The sequence below is a fragment of the Rhinoderma darwinii genome, chromosome 3 (genome assembly GCF_050947455.1).
Source record: "Rhinoderma darwinii isolate aRhiDar2 chromosome 3, aRhiDar2.hap1, whole genome shotgun sequence".
NCBI classification, from domain to species: domain Eukaryota; kingdom Metazoa; phylum Chordata; class Amphibia; order Anura; family Rhinodermatidae; genus Rhinoderma; species Rhinoderma darwinii.
Window position 1 is genome coordinate 385,527,340 of NC_134689.1, and position 14,456 is coordinate 385,541,795.

A 14,456-nucleotide genomic window follows, 5' to 3' on the forward strand; every position below is an offset into this window, starting at 1 on the left:
TATAATGGAGGGGTCTGGTCTGAACTTTATATTAAACGGGGTATTTCTTTACAGAATCTGGGGTCTTTACGGGGTTTTGGTCTATGGTTCTATATTAGTTTGTGTGTCTGGGGGTCTATTTGTTTAGGTGGTCTGAATTCAAATATCATAGGTGTCTCCTACATTCAAGGGCAATGCATTAAACCAACAATCGTGTGACGAATATACACATTGTTCGGAATCTCCCTGATGTCCCTTCTAAAAAAAGTTGGCAAGCATGCATAGTCCTAATAGCAGTAACGTTATTTCATCTCAATAATCTGGGAGGTAAAGATGACGCTTGTCCGATTAAGCTTTGCTGTATAGATCCCAGTACCCGCAGCGTACAATGCCTCCGCTTTGTAATGTGCTGCATATTAACTTGCATACGACAGCGAAGCAGCGCGATCCATAACTTGCTCTTTGATTTCTTGCCAGCTTTTTATTCAGGTTCTGGCTCAGCCATTTCTTGGGATATTTATAGCAGCCAGCCGATCAGTCAGAGGGGGGGAGAAGAGGCAGCGCACACTTCTGCAGCACTTCTCCCCTGCTCAGTAATTCGTATCCGGCCTCACCGTTCCCTTAGTAGTATTGAGGCACGCCGAGATTTACATTCACCACGGCCATTTATTCTTCACATTCGCCTTTGCTTTACTCCGCTGGGAAAGAAGAATCAATATTCTTCAGCTTTTAAAATGTAAATATTTATGCCTGCAAGTAAAAGATGCAACTCTGACCGTCGCATTATTTCATCATGAAGCTGCATATATCAGTCCACATGTCTGATATGAGAAAGGACAGGCCTCCTCATACCCTAGTCATATAGTACATGGAGCGTAGCGATAGGGGGTGTAGAGGGAGCAGTCACACCTAGGTCCTGGTGTCGTAGGGGGCCCATCTGCTACCGGTATTATTAATGGCACACTGTGGGTGTGGGGCAGTTACCGTTTCTGCATGGAGGTTCAGGCGCTTCAAAGTTCCACCTCTGCATAGTCCCATTTATATACAAAAATAAAACATGGACGCCCAAATATCAGCTCCATACGAGCTTGTTAATATATTGCTTGAATTGAATATTGAGTTGGCCACGAGGGCTTTACTGAGGTTGGGGCGCTGTTGCTGGGCGACCATGCCTGGCTAAGCAGTTGGTGATCCAATTCAGCCCGTAGGTGTATGATAGAGGTAAGATCAGGGCTGTTTGCAGCCAATTATTACGGTTGCACCATCTAGACAACCCCCATTTTCGGCCTTCTCCACTCCAAGGTATTACGGCCTAATGTTCCAAAGTAGCCACATCCTAGGGCTTTGTGACGTTGTTAGTTCGGGTCATTAGACCAGTGATCAGGCCGGGCTTTGCAGCCATATAGGCGCAAAAATGTGCCGCTATGCGAAACCGGCATTAGAGTAAAGCCAATGATCTGGTTTCTGTAAGACCCAGTGAGCATCTGGGCCGTTTCCACTGCAGAGGAAATACACAGAAGGCGCTCTATTGTATTACCCCCCCCCTTCTTTTAGCCAAAGAGCCATTCCTGTTCTAGCAGACCCCCCAACCTCAATAGGACACATGGATTAAAATAGTCCAGACAAGCCCACCCCCTTAAAAGGGGTATTCGGGTCCAACCAATTAAAGCTTATTTTAAAACTGCAGTATTCGAATACATTTTGGCTCAATTCATGATTTTCATGACCTCTGCTTGCAGTCATTAAATTGGAACTTTCATGGTTTACCTTCAGAAGCTGAAAATCTGTTCTGGTCATGCAATAATTCTTCAGTCAGAAGGAAACATAATTCTCTACTGTGTTACCTATTTCCATGCTTGGCACAGGTATGGCGGTTGTGCCATGGAATCCAATCAGTGATGCCCCCAAGAAAAACATTTCATGGCAACATTGCTTACAGAAGCAGGTTGCAGTGGGGGACGCAACTGAAACCAGCTCCAATGACTAGACTGGTTGTTAGGCTGTGTATCCCTAGCAACCAGTTTTTTTCAATGGTGTCGTTAGGTGCAGCAGTAAGTCTGTCTCACATAATTGTCAGAATTACCACAGAAAGGAGGGTGGAGGAGAGGGCAAGGAAGCGTTGCAGGACTTTTTCTATCTGCTACTACAGTAATCACCATATTCTAATATACTTCTAATAAAATTAATTTAGGTGGAGGACCGCTTACGCGAAGGACTTAATTACAAACGCATAGGAGCGGACCGCCGTCTTCACAAAATAGAAAACAATGTTTGGAATAGAAGTTTGGGCGATTCCTTCTTGACCGTAATAACCATGTGGCATACAGCAGGATTGGTAAAAGACATTTCCAATTTAACCTCTTCCATTTTTGGCAGGCTAAGGGGTGGGGCCTAACAATCCACGTGTCATGCTGCAGACAGGGCAGAGGTGGGAGGCTCTTGCTGCAGCCAGTTGTATTACATACAGCCAGATATAGTGTTGAGAGGAGCGGGGGGGGGGGGGGGGGGTGTATGGCTGACCTCCTAGGACACATATGGAAGAATTCTTTATTTAGCTTTCAGTTTTGAAAGCAACGAGACAAATTCGGAGGATAAGATTAAGGAGGTTTGCTTGGATTTTGTATATTCGGTTTAATGTTTAAGAAAAAAATAAAAAAACTCAATGTTCATTGTGGCTTCTAATTTGACACTCTTCCTAGTTATAAGCACTTAAGCACTTCAGGATGTACACACACAAAAGACAGCACGGCAATACACCTGATTGTCATCTTATGCCCATTTATTGTGGTTTAATTAAAGTTTTTGTTCCCGGTTATCAGCCACTTCAGGCCAGGGAGAGGCACAGTATAGGGTTAATCAATAGTATGACTGACAGGAAGCCTAGAAAAATGCCTGCCGCCCCCCCCCCCCCCCCATCTATCTCAAATTATTGACACCTGTGTAATATTAGAAGTTACACTTTTAGAACCTTGGTACTTTAGGTGTACGGTCATGTGATACGTTCTACACCCAAGAAGAAGAAAGGGATAATGAAGACAATGCCCATATTTTCTGGATGGTTTAAGCATTTGCCCTCAATTATCACTTTACACACAATTTCCATTGATAACCAATAAAAACTCTTAACACCGAGTTTCCAAAATGTCTCAACATAATTTATTTTTTTACGTTAAAATGTACAGATTTTTTTTTCTGAAAGCACTTACTAGAAAGGAGGGAGAGGGGGACCAGGGTCTTGGGGTGAAAGTCTTATTACATACAAACCAGACGGGGCCATTCAAACCCCACAACGTCAAGAAAAGGCCGGAGGAAAGGAAAATAATAAAAAAAAAAAAAATATTCATAATAATACAATTACAATGAGGCAGGAGGATAAACCCATTTAGAAACAGCCATTATTAAAACCCTAGAAATGTAGAGGAGAAGAGACAAGTTTGTATACATATATGGACTAACTGCCTTCCTTTAGATCACTATTTAGCAAGGAGTCACAGTGTCGAGAAGTCGGGGGAACGGAGATCGGCTCTCATCAACCCTTATACATGGTAATATACATTGGTGGGTGATGAAAGAGCAGCAGAAGACCATCACTGGACAATAGCCATTATAGCCGTGTCCGGTCTTTAAATACTGTTCCTTATGGAAGTTCTGTACACACTTCACTGCCACCTTGATTGTAACCTCATCCTACAGAAAGGTGTAAGCACTAGCTTAACTGGACAGAAAATAAAAAAAAATAGGTCATCCCAACTCCGCCATTTATATTACCACTAGGATTGGCCAAGTATGCATGTTTACTGCCAGAGGGAGATCAGGGGCTGCTAGATATCTTTCATGATGCTTATCACAGGGACCAAAGGACTACATATCTGATCATGGTTTCCCCCGACAGACCGATGACAGTCGTCTGCTCTGATACAGATTAGATAGTCTGTGGATCCTCCTGGAATTGGTGGGGTATGTTGACAATTGTCAGGCTTCGTTCACATCTGCGTCAGGGATCCGTTCTGGCGTTCCGTCGGCTCTTCCGATCAGAACGGAACCCTGACTGAAACCATAGGTCTTCCGCTTGCATGACCATTGATTTCAATCGTGCAAGGGTTCTGTCAAAACCCTTCCAAAACTGGGACCAACGGAAACCATTTGCACCGGATCCGTCACCATTGAAATCAATGGTGGTGGAAACTGAAACCCTTCAGTCAGGGTTCCGTTCGGACGGGAAGCTCCAACGGAAGGCCAGAACGGAGCCTTGACGCAGATGTGAACGAAGCCTAATGTGTACGGCCAGGTTTAAAGAGGTTTTCCCACCTTTAGAAGTGACGGCGAATCTGTACGATATGCCATCAATTCCTGATTGGTGGAGTCTGACTGCCAAGACCTGCACGGATACTCCGAATGAAGAAAAATCAGTGCTAAGCACTGTGGCTTTTTCACAAGTCTCGCCTCCAGAGCAGCGCTCCTGGCCATCTGCTGTGCAAGGAAATACAACTCCAATTCAAGTGTATGGAACAGTGTTGCAGTTCTGGGAACAGGAGCAACACTAAACAGCTGAAGGGAATTCTGGCCCTTTATACAGGTGATCAACGGAGGTCCGAGAAGTTAGACCCTAGCCAATCTGAAAGTGATGGCATATCCTGGCACTTTGGCATCTTTAATCATGGGAAAACCCCAAATAATCAGGTGGCATTTTCAGGCAACATTCTCGTTTCAACATTGGCGGAAATACTGCAGTGCACTGTATTACGTCTTATTCTGGCTTGTAGTTTTTGTTTTTTCTAAAACAGATGTATATTGTACTATTTGTCATTACATTATAACCGCCATAAAATATATAGGGTGCCAAATTGAGTGATTTAGCCCAGTTTTTGCCTTTCCTGACAGTCTTTAAGACCATAAAAGTGACTAATCAGGTTAACATCTCATCCAGTGTTGCATTTCATCAACCCAAGTAAATGTATTTACCTTCTTGCAGCCATTTTTTTGTGAATATGATCATCTTTGTATGTATTCCTACATAAACTAAGCTTGACACATCTATACTAGACAACATGCCAAGAATGAAAATAAGCAAGGTAGGGAGGAGGGGGGGTAGGACTAGTGGCTATGATGATAAATAAGGAAGATTACAGCGGGAATGTTCTGTACAGAGGCACTAGTCTTGTGAGGAAGTGGGTTCTGATAGGGCCGGCCGCTGTAACTGCGGGCATTCCAGGTGGCAGGCACACATTATTGCTATGACAAGGCATGAATCAGCACCAATGTCAACAGCATTGCCATACTATATAGTAATAATCATTTCTCCCTTTATCCTATATGGGACAGGTGACAAAGAGGGTAAAAACTTGAACCTGGTCTTTGAAAAGAATCAGGTTCAAGAGGACAGTGACAATATACAATCACAATATATACATAGGGTCTCTCGTCTAAGCAATGGAACCAAAAAAAAAAATATAAAAATATTAAAAAATAGTTTCTGCCAATTCACACTAGGTTTATCATCTGGCTGTAGTGATCATCTCCCACCACTGTACACAAGGGCGTGCATGTACAGACTTATACAGTATCAGACATTGTTCTTTGCCCCACGAACAATATCTAGAGATCAAGGAACCCTCAAACTTTAAAGTGAATGTAAACCCCTAAACACCATTGGTTTTTTTTATTGTTCAATCTAAAAAAGGCCTAAAAAAAATGTGCCGGATAATTTCTTAATAAATCTTTGAAGCAGTAAACGTTCAATTTTTCTGATAGCAAGCTTTTAATCCCCTGCAAAGAAAGTGCTGACTGATAAAATCCTGCCTGCCTTCTACTGCCACTAGAGGGAGCCTTTGTTCTTACTGCATACTTTATTATTGGGTTCAATGTAAAAGCAGTATGGAGGAAGCTCCCCCTAGTGGTGAACAGAAGCTGCTAGAATTGTAACCACTAAAGCTCTCCTGACATCTGTTTTAGTAAATACTTGCATTCTCCATAAAACAAAAATGCTGGAGCAGCTTTTCTTAGCATACTGCGTTGTTCTATTCCTCTATTATTCCTCCTAGAAATGTATGAATTAATTGACAACTAACAACAATTGCTCTTCTAAGGGGTGTGTCCCTACACAGTCCCACTCGGTCAACACTGATTGGACATGGTCAGACTGTGTAGTGACACACCCTCAACTGGTAACAACCAGATATCAATTTATACATTTCCAGGAGAAACAACAGAGGAACGGCACAACGAAAAGTTCTAAAAAAAAAAAAAAAAAAAGGATGCCCCAGAATTGTGATTTTATGGGCAATACAAATACAGGTGACATGAACTCTTTAGCGAATACAACTATAATAAAAATAAGAAATGAATCAGGACAGAAAGTTGGACCCTTAAAACGACACAATAAAAGGTGAACATTCACTGTAATAGAAGCGGGTGGGGGGGGGGGTGATGAATGCGGTGATTCTGGTAGACAAATGCCAACTCCTCAACCTACGCAGTCAGTCGTATGACCATCGGTCAGATAAAATAGACAAACTCTTCCTATGCACCTCCCTTACATCTGCGGCAATAAGTGCTTATTATTAGGATGAAAGAAAGGTAATTGAGCCCAAGCAGTATACGACAGAGGGGGATTAAGCTGGCACAGGAAGGTCTGCCCCATATAAAAAGTGTACAAGCTATGGCATGGCCTTGTACTCTTTATGCCACATACCATAGCCTGTATTTGGGTCAGTTACCTCCTCCATCTGTACTTTCCTTTGCCATTGCAGTAAACAAGGCATCCCCATATAGGTGCTTAATGCCCCCTCTGCCATCCCTCAGAGTTCTTCTCCCTTCAACCCCCATCCTAGAGATTAACGATTATGAGCAAAAAAAAAAAAAAAAGTAGCGGACGCACGGTTAATGTGTACAGTTGCCGCGGCTCAGTGAAAGCCCACAGCGGAATAAGGCTACAGGGTTACATTTTTTTTTCGTCTTTGTATTTTTTTTTTTCCTTTTAAATTTGATTTCTAAAAACGAGATTTGTCATCTTCCTATTTCCGTGCGATTATCCGCTAAAACCGTTTTGTCTGCAGTTTTTTTTTTTTTGTTTGCATTATTTTAAAAAAAACAAAAAACCATGAAATTGGGAGGGATTTAAAAAAAAATAAAAAAAATATTAAAATATATCCACCGACACTTTCATATAAACTGGAGAGTGAAAGAGAAAATGGAGAAAATATCTTTCTACAGAAAAGAAAAATAATAGAAACACCCCTTAAAAATTATATTTTTTGAAAGGGGGAAAATAAAATAACAATAAAAAAAACATAATATTAAATCTACAGCAAAGGGATATAAGGAACAGGGGATAAAAGTCCTGTCAGTATAAAAGGCCGTATTTATAGTCTGCAAGAGAACATGAGGGGCAGTTGGGCAACTTTTGCGGTGGTTCCGGTGCCCCCTCATCTCCTCATATAGGGGGAGTTGAGAGTTTGTTTAGGGACAGCAGGGGAATTCATATAGGAGTGGTGAGGAGGAGGGGTGTACATCATATTTCCATGGGGGTTCGGCTGCATAGGTTGTTGGGTATAGGCCTGGGCACCCATCATGCCCATGCCAACCTGCATGGGGTATTGTGTTGTCTGGTTCATATAGGCCGCATTGCTATGATAAGAACTGTTGACCATAGGTTGGGACATGCGGTACCCGCCCATGGCATTCAATTGGTTCATGGTGTTGACATTATATGGTGAAGTGGGCATAAGGTTGACTCCCATGTTCATGCTCCGTTGGACGGTGAGTGCTCGAGAAGAAGGCTGCATACCTGGCGTGCTGCGCCCATACAACTGCTGCTGATGAGGGGATGGTGCAGCCGGGAGTGGTGCAGATTTGGAGCGGATGGAGATATGCCCCTTGACAGGCATCTGACTCTGGATACGCTGGCTATGGGAGATGCCAAGGTTGCCTGCTGACATATTACACGAGAGTAGGTTCATAGAAGGAGGTGGGGTCATGGTGGCTTGTGCTTGGGGTGCCCCTGCCAAAGGGTGTGAAGAAGTGAGCTGGGACAGGCCTGAATTTGAAAGAGACACGCTGTTTGCATAGGAGGTGACGGCCTGAGCGTGGCTGTAAGGCATAGGATGAGTGTCCATGATAGTGTTGGTAAGCTGCTGCAACTTTGCCAGGCTAAAAGTGGCCGAGGGCTGGGAATAGCCACCAGCCCCAAAATCCCCTGGGTAAATGCTGAGATTGCTGCCATTGTTCTGGTCTGGTATCTCCATGATCATTGGTGAAGGGCCAAAGCTGTTGTTCATGCTGCATTGTGACATTGGGGGCTGTTGCTGTGGTGGCGGCTGAGGCTGCTGCGGGGGCAAGGGTGGCAGTGGAGGGGGAGGTGGCGGCGGCTGGTTGTTACTGCTGCTGCTGCTAGGAGGACGTTCTGAGGCACAACTCTGTGGAGATTTTATGCTACAAACCTGGGTTGTTTGCAGCATGCTTGCCATTCCAGCCATTTGCTGGCTCACCGCACAACCGTTCTGTGCCAAGCTGGCTGAAGAAGGCAAGCCCCCAGCGCCACTGCCATTTCCACCACTGGCATATGAACAACTGCTTTGTGAAGAAATGCTGCCACCCCCCATGCTGGAGTCATAACTGCTGGGATTTTCATAGTTTTCAGTTGTGCTCTCAATACTGCCCAAGTCACTAAACCCGCTGTCGACCACTTGCTGTGAATGGTCTGACACAGAGGGTACATCCATCATTGGACTGGTGGTTTCCAGATTCTGCATAGATGGAGCAGAGAGGGAGGCTGCGTCTGGGCTGATCTGAGGGTACCCGCCTGTTCCATTACTCTCCAGAGCTGGAGGCACGCTTGGGCTGCTTGCTGAACGCACTGACTGGCTGGGGTGAGAGTGAACAGAGGATATTGGACTATCATGCGTTGAAGGATGGCACTCATCTGACAAACCCAGCTGCGGATCTTCCTCGGCCTGTGTAAAACTCTGCAAAGTCTGGCAAGCCGTCAGTGTCTCATCCTCACAGTCCCCATAGGTCCCATCGTCACGCTCACTACCTTCTTCCTGTGTCAACGATTGGACTGCTTGCACAGTCTCTAAATCGAGCTCTGTGTGTGGGATCTCTTCTTCGCCGTCCTCTTCCTCCTCTTCGTCCTCTTCTTCTTCTTTGGGTTCCTCTTCTACCTTTTCTGGGCTGTCTACTTCCTCCTCTAGGCATGATGGCTGATCATTGCTTTCTGTTGGTTCCTGCTCACCATCCACCTTCTCCTCCTCTTCGCTACTTCCCAAACTAGGTTCTTGTGGTTCTAGTTCCTCTAGTTCCACATGAACAGGGCCCTGTTGTAACTCTTCCCCTTCCTCTGCCTCTTTTGGCCCTTCGTCTTCATCATCTGCATCATGGTCTTCCAGTTGGTTAGATGCTGGTACTACTGTCTCCTTTTCATCCATCGCCCTCTCTTCCTCCTCCTCTTCTGGCTCTACTTCCTCCGAAACAGGTTGGGGCTCTTCCCCAGTCTCTCTCAGCGGTTCTGGAGACGCGGGATGGTTTTCAGCTTCCCGATTGGACGCATCACTGCTACTAGTACTGCTGTTGCTTTCAGATGGAGATGCTGGCGGCACAGTAGCAATAACTGGCTCCTCTTCTTCATTCGCTTTTTTATCTACCACTGGTGCCTCTGTCTCTTCCTCCTCTCCGGGTTCCTTTATCTCAGGGACCTTGTCTTCTGCAGGAGGTGGCTCTTCCTCTCTAATCCTGGGCTTGCGTCCTGGTCGAGAGGGAGGAGGTGTAGGTACTGGTTCTGGAGGTGGATCCCGATTGAGCTTAAATCCCGGTTGGCGTCCAGGTCGCTTTTTCCAGTGGATAGGCTTCCTGCTCTTGCCTTTGGGCCACCCTTTCTTCTTTACAGGAGGCGCTGGATTAGGATCTGGCAGACTGACCGCTTCATCTGAGGATTTTAGGTTTGCAGTAGGCGGTTGTATTGACGACACTAAAATGACAGATAGACCATTTGTTTTTCCACAAATCATGATCATGTATAAAAAGAGTAATAACAGCTTAAAAAGACACACTGAAAACTCACCTTGCAGCTGTTGACTTATTGATCTCCTTTTGCCTAATGGGCGGTTTCGTCTTAGCAGGGTGTGTGGGGTGAGGTAGGGGAAGTAGTCTGGTGGTAATGGGGCACCACGGCCATTGCTTTCTTCCTCAGGCTCCAGTCTTGGCATTGGACGCTCTGAGTCGGAGTCATCAAATGGTTCGTCCAAAACCTGGGTGGTCTCAGAAATGGTTTCTGTAACGACACTGCTGTTGTGATGGTGCTTGCGTCTCCTCACACGGCGTCTTCGATGAGGTCCGGGTTTCTGGAAGGAGAAGGGTGGAAAACGTCAACAATAGTTGCATTTTTTTTTTCTTGTAAGGGCTGTCGTTTCTGCATGCTGCATTTCTACTCGGTACATTAAACAAAGCAATTTATTTCCAAATGTTTCCACAAAACTTTTGCTTCTGTGTTTAGTGTCTACAAATTGAAGAGGAAACAGATGCTAGTGAATGGTCCAAGTTTTGTATCCATCCCACTAAGGCTTTACTCACATCTGCATTAAAGACTGTTCGGCCGAAGATTCTGTGAGACGCTCCGGACAAAACAGCGCAGAATTCTGCGCCATTTTGTCTGGTAAAACAAACACTGTGGCGGAAACCTGACGGAACTCATGAAAGTCCATGGATAATACAACGGATCTGGTGCTTCTGTTTTTTGTTCTTCAATGATCTGAACGATTCTTAAGCCTCGTTTGGAAGGCTGAGCAGAACGGTTCTCTCCTAGTTTTTACATCTTTGTAGAATTTTGAACACAAGTGAAAATAGAAAACTTCAGTGATCTTAGATCCTCATGTGAAGTACCTTTGTGGCGCCCTTTCCATTTAACGCTTAACCATTTTTGCTACAGACCGCCCCATCCTAATTCACAAACTGGAAGTGATCATGGTCTTTCATAGAACAGAAACAGAAACAGCTGGGTCACAATTTTATTTTTACATTCGGCTTCTTTCACACTAGCATTCGTATACGTTTACCTCTCGTCTGTCAGCGGAAGAGAGGATTGAAAGATTAAACGGAAAGCAACGGTTCCGTTAGAATTACCATTCATTTCAATGGTAATGCTTTTGTTTCGGTTGCTTGCCTTTTGTCTCCGTTCGCTCGGTTTCCTTTTTTGTTCTGCAGACTGCGCTTTTGCTTCCATGAATGGAAAGCAACTGAAACAAAAGAATTACCATTGAAATCAATGGTAATTCTAATGGAACCGTTGCTTTCCGTTTAATCTTTTTCGATCCCCTCTTCCTTTGACAGAAGAGAGGTAAACGTATATTAATTCTAGTGTGAACTTAGCCTTACACAGAGATAGAGAGGGATAGACTGTCTTGTATGAATCCGTGCCAATGCTGCTGTGATCACAGGACTCCCTCTACCGACAGCTTGTCAATCACTGTTTTGGTAAGATATTCAAGCGATTTCAACTATATCTCGCTCATTCTAACGGTCTCTATTCTGCAGTAATTGAAACTTCCTCCTACTTTCCCCCACATGAAATGGAGTGAGCGACCAGCAAAGGCATGAAGCTAACAAACAGCATAGAGAGCTCAATTGCTAGAAACTGGAATTCTCGCAACTAGAATATCCTACGATGATTTTTAGTGGATCATTGAAGGTACGCTTTAGGGCCTGTTCACATCAGCGTTGGCTTTCCGTTTCGGGGTTCTGTCAGAGGTTTCCGTCGGGCGAACCCTGCAACGGAAAGTCAAACTGAAACCACAGCTTCCGTTTCCGTCACTATTGGTATGAATCGTGACGGAAACATTGCTAATGGTTTCCGTTCGTCACCATTCCGGCAGGTTTCCATTTTTCCGACGGAATAGCGCAGTCGACTCAGCTATTGATTCTGTCATTAAAGCCACATGTAAGCCATCCATGGCAAAACGAGGCCAACACAATATTATTAAGTTGCATTTAACCTGTAAACAGAGAGACCAAATAACGGAAGTCCGTTTTACAAGACCCATATGAGCCACACTAAAAATAATCTAGTGAATGAAACTGAAATTTTCCATTCAGGAAATTGTTGCCTTTAGTGCGGACATTCATCAAAGCCACTAAAAATGAAGCAAATGTGTATATTCACCTTCCGTTTCAGCGTGGGTTTGGTAAGAATAGCTGGGGAGTCAGAACATAGACTGTGATTCTCATCCTCTTCATCCTCCTCTTCTTCCTCGCTGCTTTCACTGAACCGTCTCAATTGGGGGCGCTCCGTCTCGTAACGCTGAGAGAGCCTTTGTTGATGTTCCAGAAAGTCCCTTCGCAGCACAGAATCGGCCAATCTTTTCAGCCTCCCCCTACGAGAACCAGAACGTCCGCGTTCACCAGTGCGTTTAGGAGGTCCTGGAGCTTCTCTTGCCAATAATCGCAACAGGTCTGCACTTCGATTCGAAACTGAGCAAGGAGCTCGACCTCTTCTTCCACGTCTACCTCGCCGCCCTCTAACTGGTGGTCGATTGTTAGCAGGCAAGCTGCTGCGTATTAAATCTTGGAACTGACGGGGATGTGGGAAACAGGACTCTGGAGATGATGGACTGAGAGGACAACTTGGTGGGCTCTTCTCTTTCTCCACTTGACACGTGTCTCTTTCTTTGTATTCCACGGACATGCTTCTCAACATAGGCTGCTGAAGAAAAAATGGAAGGTTTAAAACACAAACCAAGTTACGAAGAACATGGCTACAGTAACATAGGGCATGTTAGACTATGTTTAATTAACTGCCTGATCAGCTGAATTCAGGGGAGAGCACCGAGACCCCCTCTAATCGCTAAATTGTAGCGGCAGAAGCGCTGAGCCGCTCAGTTTCTGATCGGCTCTTTTCGGCATTCGTTGGAAAGCCAAGTGAGCAGTGTACCGACTCCTAGACTTTCTATTGAGCCCGTACACTGCTCCCTCTGCTTTCCAAAGAAAGCCGAGCGGAGCCAATCAGAAACTGAGCCCATCAGCGCTTACCAGAGTGCTTCTGCCACTTTGTTTTAGCGATCAGAGGGGGCCTCAGTATTCGGACCCCCGCCACTTAAAACTCCTGACATGTGAAAAGTTTTATGAAAGTACAGGTACACTTTAAGGTTTGAAGATATAAACAGTCTTCGTGCAACAAGAGTGTGTCTCATGGTCCGTAACTACAGCGGATATGGCGTCCAGGAAAGTCATTTGTATCCTAAAGCTAAAAATGTAAGATTTTATAATAACGGATGCTAGCATATAAAGTGGTTGGATGAGATTAGAAAGACTAGGCTGCTTTCTTTCACAGATAGCGCCACTCTTGTCCTGTGGCTGGTATTACAGCTAGGCTCAACCCTATTCATTTGAATAGGGCTGACCTGCAATGCCAGACAAAGCCCACAGACAAAAGTGGCGCTGTTTCTGGAAGAAAACAGCCATATTTTCCTTGTCTGGTCTATCCTCATTTCAAAGTAACTATCCAGCATTTTTCAGTCATACAAGGGTAACTTACATTGCTGTCATTGATTCTCTGCCTTTCCGTCTCATCTTCATCCTCCTCAGATTCCACTTCGCCGTCAGAAACAACAGAGTTGCTTACAATGACTGGGGTCCATCTCAGAGCTTCAGGATCGACCTCCACTTGCCGTGGCCTGGCTTGTAGTTTGATCATGTGTGTCTGGATTTGTTGATCTCGCCGCACTAGTACAATGCTATCCAGGAAAAAAAGAAAATATTAATATGTATCTAAACTAGGGCTGGACGATTAAGACCCAAAGCAAAATCATGATCATTTGTCCTGTAACCTCGATTAACATTAATGTATTATTTAGGCCACACCCTTTTGCATGGTACGCCCCATATTTGCATGCTACACCATTAAAAATATACACCCCCGAACTGCTGTTTACTACTGTATATGATATACCCAGACACTGCCCCGCACACAGTATAATGCCCCTATATCTGCCCTCCACACAACATAATGCCTTTATAGCTGCCCTCCACAAAGCATAATGCCCCTATAGCTGCCCTCCACACAGAATAATGCCCCCATAGTTGCCCCTACACAATATAATGCCCCATATCTGCCCCCATAGAGCCTAATAAAAATGATGACATACACTCACCTAACCCTGTTTCAACGACGAGTGGAGAAAATCCCTCTGCTCCTCCAGTCTGTCTAGCGCAGACAGGCGTAATGACGTCACTGCCTCGAAGCTTGGCAGAGACTTCATCGCGCCTGTCTGCGCCGAGCTGTGAGCAGTCGGTGTTACATCGTGAATGGTAGAGAAAGACGCTAACAGCCCCCTGCTCTACCATTGGATACAACTGTATCTGCAACCTGAGGACACCGATACAGTTGAAACCGAAAAAACGAACCAAAAACCATTTGTTTTTTTACTGATTAATTGCCGAGCCCTAACACAACCACCATATTTATTATTACAGGGGTCCGCAACCTTCGG

General features: G+C 44.8%; 1 protein-coding gene across 1 annotated transcript in view; it reads right to left on the reverse strand.

Moving 5' to 3' along the window:
* Window positions 1-3,112: 3,112 nt before the first annotated feature.
* The window catches only part of KAT6A (lysine acetyltransferase 6A), a 50,280-nt gene continuing 38,936 nt past the window's right edge, over window positions 3,113-14,456 (reverse strand). The window contains exons 14-17 of the mRNA XM_075858910.1: window positions 13,502-13,700; window positions 12,131-12,670; window positions 10,037-10,316; window positions 3,113-9,943 (exon numbers count right to left, since the gene is read on the reverse strand). Of these exons, the coding sequence (XP_075715025.1) occupies window positions 7,404-9,943; window positions 10,037-10,316; window positions 12,131-12,670; window positions 13,502-13,700 (3,559 nt within the window). The 3' untranslated portion in view covers window positions 3,113-7,403. The remainder of the gene's footprint in view (window positions 9,944-10,036; window positions 10,317-12,130; window positions 12,671-13,501; window positions 13,701-14,456) is intronic.